Source organism: Pygocentrus nattereri, chromosome 5 (assembly GCF_015220715.1).
Source record: "Pygocentrus nattereri isolate fPygNat1 chromosome 5, fPygNat1.pri, whole genome shotgun sequence".
Lineage (NCBI taxonomy): Eukaryota > Metazoa > Chordata > Actinopteri > Characiformes > Serrasalmidae > Pygocentrus > Pygocentrus nattereri.
The window spans coordinates 42,193,297-42,208,858 of NC_051215.1; the positions used below are offsets into that span (position 1 = coordinate 42,193,297).

The window sequence follows — 15,562 nt, forward strand, 5'->3', positions numbered from 1 at the left end:
GTCTTTTTCAAGCTCACTTGTTCAGTGACAATTTTTTCTTCATCATCCTCCTCATCATTTTAACTTTCAGCAAGTGCAACTTCTTTTTTATCTAACTGAAATAATCGCTTTCTTGCATTTGTTTTAGCTGTGGCTGGTTTTCCCTTCACCTTTTGAGTACATTCTGGGCAGTACCATGGAGAAATCACACGGATGTCCTCTATGCTTTTATAACCCACACATATAGGGTGAAACCAGGCCTCACACTGCGCGTATGGCTCTTTCGGTTCATTAATTGTTTTACAAACAGAGAAAAGTTGCTCGTTATCATTAGCTGAAGTAGCTTGTTGAGCTTCACTTGGAATACTCTCCTCGGAATCAGCCTTTTTAACTAGACAGACTGCTGCCTTTGTTCTGGACTTTAAACGTCGCCTGTCCTCCTGCCACATTTGATAGAGCCATTTTCTAATGCGCAACTGGTTATTCCAAACATCGGTAGCAATTCTAGCCCACACAGAGTCAGGGTCTCTGTAGACTTCATGATCTAAGGCAATGAGATTTCTTTGAAACAGGCTGATCATTTTCTCCTCGGTTTCATTTTGATTTCTGAAAAATTTCCATGGCATGCTAAAGAGAACAAATATAAACTGTACTTGATAGCCGAGGCATCACCATCATCAAACTCCGTGCTCTGTTTGCGGTCTTTGATGCAGTTTTAAAGCGATTGTAATGTAACAAACAGTTAGCAATGACAAAGATAAACGGCTGTCAGATATTCTCAAATCAATGTTTTGTCTGGGGGGGGAAAACGATGTGTAGTAACGCTACAGAAAAAAACAAACAGCGACACCCTTTGGTTTCGATTTTTCACAGCATAGCTGTTGCGCATAGTATAAGTGCACATATATTAGTCTTGGGAGGTTTTCGGTCGTACCATAGTTTATTGTTTGAAAGGTTACATAGCCTACAAGTTGCGTTGTTATGGTGCGCATGGCATCAAAAGGCTGTTTTTTCGTGCTGGTGTAATTCACTTTGTACAAAAATTGTCTGCCAGATGATAAACTGTATAATATGAGTAAAAAACAGTAATTTGTAGTTTATGGCTCTGAAACAACTGAAAAGCAAAGAACTTGGTGCTAAATGGGTGCTAAAGCCTTATATGGCTTTTTTAAAAAGAAAGAAGAGTAAATATTTTATGAGTATAAAAGAAATACGAAAAAACAAAATTACCCTTATTAAAAGCATTGGTTTAGGATGATTTCTGTGATGTGGAGGAAGATTTTTGTGTGCTAGTATTATTATGTTTCTATTTTAAGAGAAAAAGTAAATAAAGTGAAAAGATAGTCAAAGACAGAGTTGGCTCTAGCTTATTATCAACAATGCCTTCAAAGTCCATCTCTTTTTTTTTTTCTTTTACTAATCTGCATAGATTAGTAGCTCAAGATACTAGCATTTTCTGGCCCATAGCCATTTGAACTAACAAAGCCTATATAGAATTTCAGCTTCCTATTTATTTTCCTGTGTGGAACATTTTTTTTCTTCTCTGGCTCTCAACGAGGGCGGTCGCACTTTCTCCCTCTCCTCTCCCTTATCTCTCCTGCTTCACTTCTACAATCATGTATAGTCTACTGTCTTTACTTGAGAGACTCTCTCTGTGCTGTTCTTCAAACTAAAAAAAATGGATTTGATCAAATGGTCTCTCAATGCACTTGACACCATCTTCTCGACGAGAAGTCTGGGTATGGGGGAACCAGCTTTTCCTGCCGGAACATTTGCAGCTGGCTACACAATGGACGTGTGGGAGAGGTAGCGAGTCGTGTGCCTGGCGGCTCTTTCCGTGAGGGATATTGAGGATGTCTACCTATTCGGAACCATGATTACAGGTGTTTTGCTGATTGGATTAGGCCTTGCCCTGGTTTATCGCGAGATTCGAGAAATGAGGACAGCTGTCCATGGCCCCTTAAAGCTGCCCAACGTGATTGGCGTGGTGGGCAGAGCTGTCAGCACTCAGACCGTGACTTTAAATTGCACAATGGAAAACATGACGGAGAAGCTGGCAGCTTTGCAAAGGAAAATGGATTGTTTGGGAGACCAAAACAGACTTGGTGAGTTGTTGTGAAAATGGGACTACTCGCCAGAATCCTTAATAACCCTGTTCTTTATCTGCTTTCAGCTCCCCGTACCAGCAATGGCATTGGCCACGGCCACTGCTGGAACAACAAATTCCTCCAGAAGAACACTGCAGCAAGATGCTCTTTTATCCCTCCTCCCATTTCCTCAGACTCCTGCTGATTGTTGACTCTGCCTGGGACCCAATCAAGGCTGTCTCCATGGCAATTTGCTGTGTTATCGCTATAACACCCTGTGGACTGAGGCACCTAGTCTGGGATGCCAGGTGAAGAGCATGTTTTCCCTACAGGGGGAGACTGGTTCTCTATATAGGATATGTAATTGTCCTGGCCCGAAGTCAGTAAGGCCTTCAGTATCCACCTGGAATTTCAGCATCCTATTCATTGTGTGTGCATTACTGCATAATGTGCCATGTTCCTGGTTATTTTAATGTATTAAATCAGCTTGCTTCAGGTTTTCCTTACAGAAACAGTGTTTTTTCTGTTTGTAATCTGTTTTTTTTCATGAATATACACCCCTCTGAAATGTCTTGTTTCGTGTCTATTTATTTCCTTTTATGCACATTTACTAATTGTGACATATTGCCAGGTACATCTGTGACTGAAGAAGAAGAAGAAAAACTGTCCAATTTAATCACATTAAATTTAGATTTGGATTAGCTTTCGGTCTAATTCATGAACTCACCCTTATGTTTACTTCAGTCTCATTCTGTAAACTTGCAATAAAAAAACCAAAAACATTGGAAAAGTATTGAAGGAACATCATATATTTACAGAATGAAATATTGTATTTCTTTATAGTCACAATCTTCATGTTCACAATGGTAAGATAAACACAGCGCACATTCCTAATTCCTTCGTTAGTATGTCTCCATCATTAGTCTCTCCGAGTCTGTTAAAATGGGAAACTGCGCAGCATATCGCGTTTGTGAACAAACCCTTTGTTCTGCCGTCATTCGCTAAAAGAGAAACCGCGAGTAAGTAACTAACTTCAGCCCGCGAGTAAGACGCTGCGAATAAGGAGGCAAACGAATCGGGAGCTGCGAATAAGCAACTAACTTCAGCCTCGTCATATTACTTGAATCAAGGTGAGTTTATGTCAGAAGTAGTTCTTCAGGAAGTGAAGTCACTTCACATTGTACACTGTCCTTTATGTTTGGTCCTCAGCAGGGCTGTCCAGCTCTCAGGCAGGTACCGAGTTACATTCACTCGGTTTCAGGAACGTCCTGAGGACTTCCAAATAGCAATACTTTGCTTCGCCTCAAGTGTGGGTTTACTTTATCGGTTCAGATTTAGTAACTGACATTTTTAGGGCCATATAGAGCTAGCAAGCTGTCACTGAGTCTAATCAACATAACACCAACGCTGTCAGGATCATTATTCAACCCTTAGAAATTCATATTGACGCAGTAAAACATTGTCAAAGCCATCCTGCTTTAGCGTTTTCAGCTTTCCTAAAACAAACAGCAAAACTTGCCATCACTTTTGTTATTCAGGTTTATTGGATAACGAGAAAATGCTTTAAAAAGAAATCTCAGCAGTCGAAAGTAGTTGCACACTCAAATGATCCGTCAGCTGGATTACTTGACATCTTTTCCTTGTGTAGCAAGAAATCAAGCTGTGTTTTAACCAGCTGTTACACAGGACTGTAACAGCAGGAGTATTTCTCCCCTAGATTTCAAAAACAGACACTCACATTTTTCAGCTCAATAAATGACCATTAAAGAGTGTATTATTGTCAGTGTCAGCTCCTGAACTCTTGGTGTCACACCAAAAAATTCCACAAAAGAAACATAGCATTAAAAATTGCTATATTGATCGACGATGTAAGCACTAAGAAGTTACTCTGCAGTTCTGCAGGAAATTCAATATTTAAGTAGTTTTTAAAATACAATTTCTACTTTTTTTTTAGCTACTTTTAAGTCTACCTGTTATTACATCACTGTAACATATAGATGCACAAAGAACTTTGCAGGTTTACAGTTAGCTGTAGCTCATCTGTTTCTGCACAAATGATCAGCTCCTCTCTACCCTCTCCATCAGTGGAATGGGATCACCATAAGACAGCAACATGGTAGTAGTGTGGTAGTGTGTGTGGTTCTGGTATAAGGGTATTAGGTGCAGCAGTGTTGCCAGCCAAAGTATCTGACCATCAACACGCTGTTAGTGTTGCAGATATGGTCTTAATCCACATTTTAATTAGGGCTGGGCAATATGACAATATGTATATATATGTTACCATGATTACTTGTATTAATTAATTTAGTTTAAAAAATCTCTATAACTCAGTGTATGTGTAACAATCCGATTGGTCGCTGGTCAGCTCATTTGAATAAAGTTTGACCAAAAGCACAATTTGCATAGTGTGACACACTATTTCACTATTAGAAATTATCCAAAAAAATTAAATGAGGAAAAAGCATATAATTTTGTATCTATGTAAACCGCTTGTATGCTGCTTAAAATTTCAGCACCCCAGCTAAAAACATCTGCCCATGTCCTTGTCTACCGATGTTGTTAATGCCAATGTGCATAAATTTTTATTTAGAAGCAGGAACTAGATTTGCCTGGATCAGCATCACAGAGATAATAACATTAATTTCTGTACAGTTACAAACGCAGTAAATGTAATAAAATGCAGACACTTTAGCAGAGCACTTTTATAATTGTTTTATGAACAAAGATTTCGGAATTTTTCCTCTGTTTCAGCTCTATTAGCACGACTATGGCCTCTCAGTTTGGAATAAGTGAGGCAGAGATGAATGAGATGAGCAGTGTCCTGCAGTCCTACAAAGCCACAGATGTTTTGGCTCAAGTGGAAGGCATGCTTGAGCAGATGACCTCTGTGACCTTGAACATTGCTGTTACTGGCGAGTCAGGTGCTGGCAAGTCTTCTTTCATTAATGCTTTCCGTGGGGTAGATGATGAAGGACCTGAAGCAGCAGAGACAGGTGTAACGGCAACCACCCAAGTAGCCCTAGCATATCCGCATCCAATGGCTCACAATGTTTTGCTGTGGGACCTGCCAGGGATTGGGACTACCTCTTTCCAGCCTGGAACCTATCTGGAGGATGTTGGTCTTCTAAAATATGACTTCTTCATCATTGTCACAGCCGACCGTTTTCAGGAGTACCATTATGCACTGGCTAAATGTATAATGCAAGCCCAGAAGAAGTTTTATTTCATTAGGAATAAAGTGGACAGAGATTTGGAAGCAAATGCCATGCGCAGGAGCCAGAAAGGTTTATCAGATGCTGATGTTTTGGACCACCTCCGTGCAAACTGCGAGAAGAACTTGACAATGTGTCAGGGGGGGAAGCCACGGGTCTTCCTGTTGTCCTGCTTTGATCCACAGAGGTATGACTTTCCTGTCCTGCAGATGACCTTGTTGGAGGAGTTGCAGGGCCACAAGCAGCACGCTCTCCTCCTGTCACTGCCCAACCTCAGCGCAACATTAATACAAAATAAGAAGAAGGCACTAGCTGGAGCTGTGTGGAAGAGAGCTATGGTGGCATGCTTGAGCAGTGTCGGTGTAGGCAACAGTCTATGTTCCATTATTCCCAAAGTGATGGACACACTGAAGTCTTATCAGCAGGCTTTTTGTCTGGATGCTGACTCTTTACATCGATTAGCCAGCATTACAGGCATATCATTTGAGGTACAGTAATTTGTATTATGTGTCATTTATTGTAACTTTACATTCACACTGAGGAATGTTAACAAATCATATTGCCTGTGGCAACTGCTGCCCAAACAAACACTGTCACCAATAGTTGTTATCTCAGCACTCAGAACTCTACTTAGTCACCATTTCAATACACTAATCTTTCAGGTATTCCTGATATGTGGCTGCACCTCCTAAGACTAATTGTGCATCAGGATCTTATAATTACACATAGAAGTTATCTAACTATATGATGTGTACTTCTAAGCTGTTGATCTCCACTGTCCACTTTCATGAACAGATGTTTCTGACAACTGGTGCTAAAATACATCACAGTACTATAATGTATTCACACCTTGTACATTAACTTGTATTGTGTTTCTAAATGGATTGTTGTGAATTAATTTCTATCTGCATCATTTTCTGCAGGAGCTTCAGAGGGAAGTGACCTCCACTTATGGCAAACAGTTGTCAGCAAATGCATTGGAAAGCACTCTCTCTCAAGCAGTCCCAGTACAGCAGGTCCTGGCAAAGCAGCTGGAAAGAAGGGTCCCAGTTCTGGGTACTGTTATTGCAGGTGGGGTTTCCTTTGTGGCCTGCTACTTCCTGCTGACTTCTGCCTTAAAGAATCTGAGTGAAGATGGAGAAAGGGTCATGCAGAGAATTCTCCTTGTTGCTGTTTCTAAACAGAAGGCTTAACCTGACTAGACTACATATGACTGAATGACTTTGATCTGCTCAATAAAGAGCAACACTTTTTTCTCTGAAAGTTTTAAATGGTGGGTATTCACAGACTTTGTCTTTTGTTTGTTTTATTTGTTTATTTGAATTTCTCTATTCACAAAAGGTCTGTGTGAAACCATTTTGCCAGTCCTGCAGGTTTGTCTTTACTGCACAGTTGTATGCTTTGCTGCTCAATCACACATGATTCAGCTCAAGACGGGCTAGATCAATGCAGGTACAGATGTAGTGCGTGACTGGATGGGAAACACTGATTTAATGTAAATATATGATCATTTGAACAATAGGCCTAATAACAAGTACTGTTTGGATGATTGTGAATGTAACCAAAGCTGTTTTGGTATCCAGGGGTCTCATTTATCGACCATGTTTACACATGTGTAAACCTCACTTTCGCATGTATCTTCACAGGCTTATAGCAAAGGCAAAGGAGAGTCATTGATTGTGAAGATAATATATATATCAGGCTTTTTTCCAAGTAATTTTGGGCTGTTTCTTTTTTTCCACGCTTCATGAAATTTATACACAATATAAAGGACAACAGCCATTTTCAAATTATGTCAAAAACTGAAGAACAAGAAAAATGGAGAAGTGAGGTTTTCACCCAACAACAGTGATATACTTCCTAGGCTAATGGAGATTTTTCAGTGGAAGTTGTTTACCACAAGCAGCTGTTTGGGGGTGTTTCTTTGTGTAAACAAGCCTGAAAAAGCAGTGTAAGATTAAATTTTTTTCCATTGACTGCAGCTGTATGTGTGCACATTGGATAAATATTGTCCACACTGGCTGTTCTTACACACATATATAGAACATGTTCTACGTATAAAAATGATTAAATGAAACCTCAGGTCTGAGGATGGCTTTGACTAATTATGTTAAATTTACTATCAGTAAAAGTGAAATTTTAACCAAGACGTAAGGAGGTGTTTATTTGCAATGTGTAAACTTTTGTGCTCTTATCTTTTATAAATCCTGTAAAGCTCACATGGGATGAGTTATTGCAGACTATTTATATCATTTACTTTGACTGCTGTATAGATGAGAGCACGTTTCTCGTATCATGCACATAAACAAATGAAGAAGTGAAAAAACTATATGGTCTGACTTGTTTAGTGTTTTGAATATAAGTGGATTATCTGTTACAGCACACAGTATACTGGAGGTAGATACATACACTTTAAACAAATCAGAGATTTGATTCTCAGAAAAAAATCAAGAAAGGATTTGCAATCAGTGGTGATTCATCTCTCAGTCTATTGATACAAACGGGTCAAGAAGTTTGGAGTCTCTGAGTGCAGACAACTCACCATGAAGGAAAGTTCTGCAATCTTGTCCCACTTGAACTAAGTGGCTTTGAAACAGTTTCAGTTTCCGTGTTTTTTTCTTCAGCAATAGCTTTCGGTTACAGTGGAAAAAGGTGGAGTTTCTCACGTCTCATGTCATGGAGCTTTTTTGTTTCGTTATAATGGTACTGTGGATCTGTCTTCTATTACTCATATTATTTAATCTTTTATTAGTATTATTGTTATAATTTTTTTAATCGACCGTTGATATCATAAGAAAATCCATAGCAAATCAAACAAAGCCTAAGGCAAGTATGTGAGTTGTGAATTGCAATAGCTACTGCATGAATGAATGTAGATCACAAGACAGTCTGGAATTAAAGACAGCAGCAGTGGATCAAAACTATAAAATTAAAGTGGAAATTTTTAGAACAATAAACCTACTGAGAAACACTTCTCACCTAAGAGGACATTCTCATTTAGGTCAAACATAATATGCACAATGAAGCAAAAACGTATGCATGTTTATATACAGTTAACATCAGTTTACCAAAGAATTAATCTCTTGTAAATGTGACATGTGATGGCTTCTGTAAGATTAATAAACTCATCAAATCAAATCAAATTGATTTGTATAGCTCTTTTTACAACTGATGTTGTCACAAAGCAGTTTCACAGAATTCCAGTAAAGACAAAGTTTTATGAATGTAAAACCTCCAGGTGAGCAAGCCAGGGGCGACAGTGGCAAGGAAAAGCTCCCTCAGAGCTGAGGAAGAAACCTTGGGAGGAACCAAGGCTCACAAGGGGGGACCCATCCTCCTCTGATCAAACCACCTACAAATTTATTATGCTACTAATAGTAGTATAAGTCGTATTAGTAGTAGTAATAGCTAAACCCACATTCTCTGTCAGCTACAGAAAGTTCCTCTTCTTACAGCACTCAGATGTGACTGCTCAGTGCATCAATACTGAGAGAGCGAGGGTTAAAGAAGCTGTGTGGTCTAACGTCTCTCTCTGTATTAATGCAGTATATCAGTGATGTGTTGAGCTGTGTCCGAAAGCAAACACAGACACGTCGACAGCTACTGAACACAACCCTTTCAGACAATACTGAAAAACGCCGCACAGGGAGGGGCGACGGAGCAGCTCTTAACTTTCTGTTTCAGTGACTCTAAGCGTTCTCTGCCCACAGAGCGATACTTTACTTTTTATTTCGACGTTTCTAAGACACACAGCGTTGTTCATCCTGCAGTGTGAAAGTGAGTAAATTATTAACGAGCTGTTTCTATTGCAGTGAATTTGGACTCGTGCTGAACTTGAGAAGAGGAAAAGTTTAACAGCAGGCAGAGGTTTGGATTTCTCCTCTGTGTCCGTGTAGGTGGGCAAGATATTCACAATAACAACATCAGACGCGACCCAATCGTGAATCTCTTGCTTGTCTTTCTTTATTTTTAAGGCAGTATTTGCAAATTCTGTAGGCATCTATGAGTATTTTAGTTGTATAACTTAAACTCATATCCAGAGGTAATCTAAACCAGTGTGTACAAGTTTAATTACTTTTGAATAATAAAATACAAAAACACTGAGTGGCTTTCAGAGCTGCAGTGGAACTTCCTGACCAGTGAGAGGTCTGACCACAAAGCAGAAGAGACGACTAATAACTGGTTGTGCCACCCTTGGCATTAATAACTGCAATTAAACGTTGTGGTGAGCAGTGGTGGACAGTAACTAAGTAAATGTAATTAGTTACTGTATTTAAGTAGTTTTTTCATGTATCTGTACTTAAGTATTTCCATTTTGGGCGACTTTTTACTTTCACTCCACTACATTTCAAAGTCAAAATTAGTTTCGGTTAGTTTATGTTTATGAACTGAGACCTACAGATCAATACAGTAAAGGAAAACGTATTTGTGATCCTGAGTGTAAAGCAAGTTTTTATTCAACTTGTAACTAATTTACAAAGTAATCTTAAACTGAAACTTTGCTTGTTTGTTAAAGTAAGTTAAGACCCACTCGGTTCTCCCTGATGGAAACTGTTTACCTTCAGTGTTTTGTGCTTATGATAATTTTAATAGACATCAGTGTCACTAATTAACTTTTACTTTTGATACTTAAGTACATTTGAAGGCAAATACTTTTGTACTTTTACTCAAGTGGAGGTCTAGAGTAAGGACTTCTACTTTTACTGGAGTAATATTTTATCTTGCATATCTCTACTTTAACTCAAGTACATGATTTGTGTACTTCGTCCACGTCTGGTGGTGAGTCTTTCACATCACTGTGGAGGAATTTTGGCCCACTCTTCTTTGCAGAATTCTTTTAATTCAGAGGGTTTTTAAACATGAACTGATTGTTTAAGTTGTCACAGCATCTCAATAGGATTCAATTCAAGACCTGGCCACACCAACTTTCTTTTTTTTTTTCAAGTTTCTTTTTAGCTATTCAGAGGTGGACTTGCTTGTGTGCTTTGCATCATTTTCCAGCTGCATAACTTAACTGTGCTTGAACTTCAGGCCATGGCCAGACAGGCGGACAATCTCCTTCAGAATTTTCAGGTAAGGAGCCAAATTAATAGTTCCATCATTTATGACATGTGTACCAAGTCCTACAGAAGTAAGGCAGCCCCAAACCATCACACTACCACACCATGTTTCAGTGTTGGTATGATGTTCTTATGGTGGAATGTGGTGTTAGCTTTGCACCAGATACATTTTCCAAAAAGTTCTACCTCATCATTCTGTGTACTCATCAGAGCACACAGAATATTGTGCTAGAAGCCTATGAGGTTATCTAGATGTTTTTGGCAAATGTAAGATAAGCTTTTGTGTTGTTTTTGGTCAGTGGTGGTTTGTACCTGGCAATTCTCCTTTGGATGCTATTTTTGCCCTGTGTCTTTCTTTTTGCAGAATTGTGTACATTAACCTTAATTGAGAAAAGTGAGGCCTGTAGTACATTAGATGTTTGTCTAGGTTCATTTGTGACCTCCTGGATGAGTCATCAAGGCACTCTTCGTCAAATGTTAGTAGGCTGGCCACTCATGGGAAGATTTACCACTGTTCCATGTTTTTTCCATTTGTGGATAATGGCTCTCACTGTGGTTCGCTGGAGTCTCAGATCCTTAGCAATGGCTTTGTAACCCTTTCCAGACTGATTTCGTTGACTTTGTTTCACATCTGTATTGGAATCTCAGTAGACTGTGGTAGACTGTCACGTGCTGCTTTTTGAAACCTTTAGCTTGCTTCAAGGTGGTCAAACAGGTTGTATTTCAGCGATGTTTAGATTCAACAAGTCTGGCAGTAATCATACCTGGGTGTGGCTAGTGAAACTGACCGTTCTAAAGCATTCAAGTGTGACAAATATGCAAAAATAGAAGAAATTTGGAAGGGGTAAGAACTTTTTCAAAGCACTGTAGTTACCCACCTTTGCTCATGACTGTCATGAACTGCTTCACACAAGGGGAAGGAGTCAAGTGCAAGTTTAATTCCAGGTTCAAAGTAGATAATAACAAGCAGTGGGTCAGAAATCCAGAAAAGCAGGCCACAGATAGCAGACAAATCCAAAGAGGGCAAATCCAAAAGAGTAGTCAGTAACAAAAAAAGTGCAAGGTCAAAATACCAGAAAACCGAATCAGAAATATAAACGCTCAGGATTCCAGATAAACCAAACAAGACTTCACAATAAACATGTGCAAATGCAGGGTATATATCGCTGCTGTCAGAAGAAAACTTTGTATCTCCAAAATAGTAACTTTACAGGAGAAGGAAAAACATACTTCACTTTCAATGTAAGTCAATGGAACCAGAATTTTTCCCATGTCATTTTGGGTAATTTCTTTTAGGCCATTCATCACAAAAATTTACAAACAATGTAAAGAGTAACAGATACTTTCAAATTATGTAAAAAACTGAAAAATGCCAAAAATGGAGATACTAGGTTTTCTTCTGACAGCAATGATATACAAAATGCCCAACATAAAAAGTCAAAGGATCAAGAGACCATCTAATTTTCTGGAGACAGCGACCTCCCGTGGTGGGGAGGAGAATGCCAGGTGGCAGATGTGACAATGGCAGTCCGCTGACTGCATCTACATGTCAAAATATGCTTAAAAAAGGAAATGTATTGATTTTACACCTCCTTATTCATTTGCATCTCTGTTCTACAGCACATTCACTAGCATTTTAATATGAACAAAAATGTTCAGTACATTACTGGAAATCTTGTTGTTGTTTATGTTCTCCAGCACACTGGGTTTGAAATAAAATAATGAGTTTGAGATTAAAGTCCAGAACAGAGCTTGAATTTGACAAAATCTACATCTACACACCCATTTTCAAAAATGATAGGACAACAGATCTTTTAAAGGTATTTAATTGAAAATATCAAATGAAGCGATTTAACATTTTACCTTATCAACTTTATCGATTTTTGTATACACGCTAATTCTAAAATTTATACCCGCAATACATTCCACTAAAAAAGTTGTGACTTTTCATCAGTAAACAGGTAAAAAATTACAGATGGTGCCATCATAATTGGGTATTAAAGGACCACGTACAAAAGATTCAGTCACCATAGTACAAAAGACTTTGTGAGTTTAAGAAAAATGTTTCTTAACACATGAATTTAATGATTTCACCATCTACAGTCCATAACATTATTAAAAGATTCAGAGAATCCAGAGAAATCTGTTTGTAATGGGCAAAGCCAAAAATCAATGCCCCATAATTCTTCAGACAGCACTGGATTAAAAACCCACATGTGTCTGTAATGAATATAACCACATAGGGTCAGGAATACCTCAGAAAACCCTGTTCAGTAAAAATATTTCAGCACTGCTACAAATGCAACATCCTGAAATAATGTCGACTTCTCTGGAGTAAAGCTCATGTGAGATGGACTCACGCAAAGAGGAAACGTGCTGTAGTCTGACGAGTCAACCTTTCAAATTGCTTTCAGAAGTAATAGACCTTGTTTTCTCTGGGACAAAAAGAAAAAGGACCACCCCCATTGTTATAAGTGCAAAAATCATACAAAGTCCAAAACAGACCAAAAGTAATTGGCCAAGTGTGTCATTGTGTAACTGGTTTACCTACAAGAAATATGGCAAAAACGTTTATTGCTACCTAGATTGGACTTTGCACTGCAGCAAAGCAGTGGTGAGCCCAGCAATAGTAGGATGGTAGTCAAGACCACTAATATCAAGTCTAAGACAAGTCTAAGACTATGACTAGTCAAGACCAAGTTAAAAGGGGGCAGATACCATGTTGATGACAAGATCAAATGCCAGTGAGATTGCATCTTCTTCAAAACCAAGACTTTACAAAGCAAATTTCTTGGTCTTCTTAAAATTGTTAGTGTGTCCCTACAGATTTACTTGGGACAGAATTAAAGTTTAGAGTTATTACTTTAATTTTGCTGTACTGTATAATAAATCTACTCAGATTTTAGCACTAAGCATTACAGCACTAAAAAAAAGCAATCAATACAGCAGAGGATGACAGCACTGGGTGAAGAATACTTTTAGTCATGAAGAAAAACACATTTTAGTATGCAGGCACAGATGGGACAAAGACTACCGTAAAGAAAAGAATACACCAGACTATTTATCACAAGATGCAAAGGCTTGAGCAGAGTTTTGTGAACAGACAGTACAAACATTAGATTGTGCCAGAGTGATAGAACACATGGAGAAAATGTACAAGATTCAAACTGAGAAGATTCAAAGCACACTGCATTTGGGTTGGGTTTAGTGTGTTTCCACTAACTAGTATGATCACTAAATTGACTAATTCAGTTAGCTAATGTATTCACGGTTGCATGAGATGTTCTATATGATTTGACTAGACGTTTCACACTAAAACAAGCAAAATGTGTTTTATTTTATAGATGGATGAGTTTACAGAGGAGGACTATGACATCATAACTGTTGATGAAATTAAAGAAACACTGACCCATGAAGATCTTCCATCAGTTGTCAGCAAGATTAAGGATTATTTTGAACAGCAAGACCGTGTGGAGCTGAACATTGCTGTGACTGGAGAGTCCGGCTCTGGAAAATCCACCTTCATCAATGCTTTTAGGGGAATGGGGGATGAGGAGGAGGGCTCTGCAGAAACTGGTGTTGTAGAGACGACTAAGTTTCCCACACCTCACCTACATCCAAAATACCCAAATGTCAAATTGTGGGATCTTCCTGGCATTGGAACACCCAACTTCAAAGCTAATCACTATCTTAAACAAGTTGAATTTCAACGGTATGATTTTTTCATCATCATCGCCTCAGATCGCTTCAGAGAATGCCACGCCACTTTAGCAGCAGAGATAGTAAAAATGGACAAGAAGTTCTACTTTATTCGCTCAAAGATTGACAGCAACATTTCTGCTGAGAAAAGAAAGAAGAAGAAAATATTCGATGAGCAAAATATACTGGATGCTATCAGAAAAGACTGCATTGAAGGTTTGCCTAACAACAACTCATGCATTATATCATCTTATCTATAAAATTATAACTAATAATGAGTAATTATAAGTTAAACAATGATAATTTTAGCTATTTGTTACTATGTTGCTATAATTGTACTATTATCAGTGTTTTAAACATTAGTTTTCATCCTAGGGCTGGAAAAGATTGGTGTAGACTCTCCTGTGGTCTTCCTGATCTCATGCTTTGACCTTGCCCTCTATGATTTCAACTATCTTGAAATGACCATGGAGACAGAACTTCCCCAGCACAAGAGACATATGCTGATGCTGGCCCTTCCAAACATCAGTCTGGAGATCAATGAGAGAAAGAAGAAAGCCCTGCAGAAAAATATATGGAAGCTAGCTCTGATGTCTGGTGCTGTTGCAGCTGTTCCGATTCCTATAGCAAATGCAGCTTTTTCAGTCATTGTAGATGTGATGATTTTGGTGGTAGAACTTAAAAAATACTACAATGCCTTCAGTGTTGATCCTGCCTCCTTGCAGAGGCTCGCTGACAGATCAGAAAGGTCAGTAGATGAGTTGAAAGCAGTAATGAAGTCTCCTTTGCATGCAGAAATAAACAAAGATCTGGTTATTAAATTGCTGGCTGGTTGCGCTGTTGGTGGTTTAGAAGCAGCAGCAGAATTCTGGCTGGGTCTCATCCCTGTTGTGGGATCTCTGGTAGCAGGTCCGCTTTCCTTTGCCACTGTGTATTTCACACTGAAGAGTTGTCTTAATGGGCTGGCTGAAGATGCCCGTAATGTGCTCATGGCTGCTCTGGAAACTCCGGTGTGAAAGCGTGTATTCTCTTTAAATTCTGTAAGGTAGCTTTAAAAACTTGTCTAATGTCCCCATAACATCATGGCGTAAGTAATGATCTGACTGGCTGCCAATACTGTGACAGATGGAGAATGTTAATCTAGAATTAATTTGATGAGATCGTAGATTCATGATTGTCCCAGTCAGAGTTCTGAGAATTGGCAGCATGTATAAATATCTAAAATATCTATAACGTATAACGTAAGAAAAAAAAAATATATAGAATATTATATTCTATAAAATGCCTTGCAGTTCTTTTAAGGTTTGTGTTTGTTTTGTGTGGAGGCTTATTGTACCGTGTTTTACAACCTTCAATCTGATTATTAAAGTTTACAACAGAAGATGCATCTCACGTGTGCACACACACACTATGTCATCCAAATAAAAAGAGATCATGTGAATGTGGTGTACAAGTGTGGCTATATTTGTGTTTAAATCTGTTGGAACTGTTCTTACAGTTTAAATAATTTATGCCTAACAATAAA

General features: G+C 38.6%; 2 protein-coding genes across 5 annotated transcripts; both read left to right on the top strand.

The window, feature by feature from the left end:
• The first annotated feature begins 3,067 nt into the window (after positions 1-3,067).
• LOC108426836 (interferon-inducible GTPase 5-like) lies at positions 3,068-8,407 on the top strand. Its single transcript, XM_017696608.2, has 3 exons — positions 3,068-3,196; positions 4,818-5,766; positions 6,202-8,407. The coding sequence occupies exons 2-3, from the start codon at positions 4,834-4,836 to the stop codon at positions 6,469-6,471; spliced, it is 1,203 nt and encodes a 400-aa protein (XP_017552097.1). The 5' UTR covers positions 3,068-3,196; positions 4,818-4,833; the 3' UTR covers positions 6,472-8,407.
• A 499-nt stretch (positions 8,408-8,906) lies between these two features.
• LOC108426835 (interferon-inducible GTPase 5-like) lies at positions 8,907-15,483 on the top strand. Of its 4 annotated transcripts, none has more exons than XM_017696605.2 (4): positions 8,907-9,055; positions 10,224-10,351; positions 13,683-14,253; positions 14,413-15,483. In XM_017696605.2, the coding sequence occupies exons 2-4, from the start codon at positions 10,313-10,315 to the stop codon at positions 15,051-15,053; spliced, it is 1,251 nt and encodes a 416-aa protein (XP_017552094.2). In that variant the 5' UTR covers positions 8,907-9,055; positions 10,224-10,312; the 3' UTR covers positions 15,054-15,483. The 4 variants fall into 4 exon arrangements, with proteins under 4 accessions (XP_017552094.2, XP_017552096.2, XP_037394600.1 ...); XM_017696607.2 differs by having other exon boundaries at positions 8,916-9,055; positions 10,310-10,351; XM_037538703.1 differs by having other exon boundaries at positions 8,917-9,055; positions 10,235-10,351.
• The last annotated feature ends 79 nt before the right edge of the window (positions 15,484-15,562 follow it).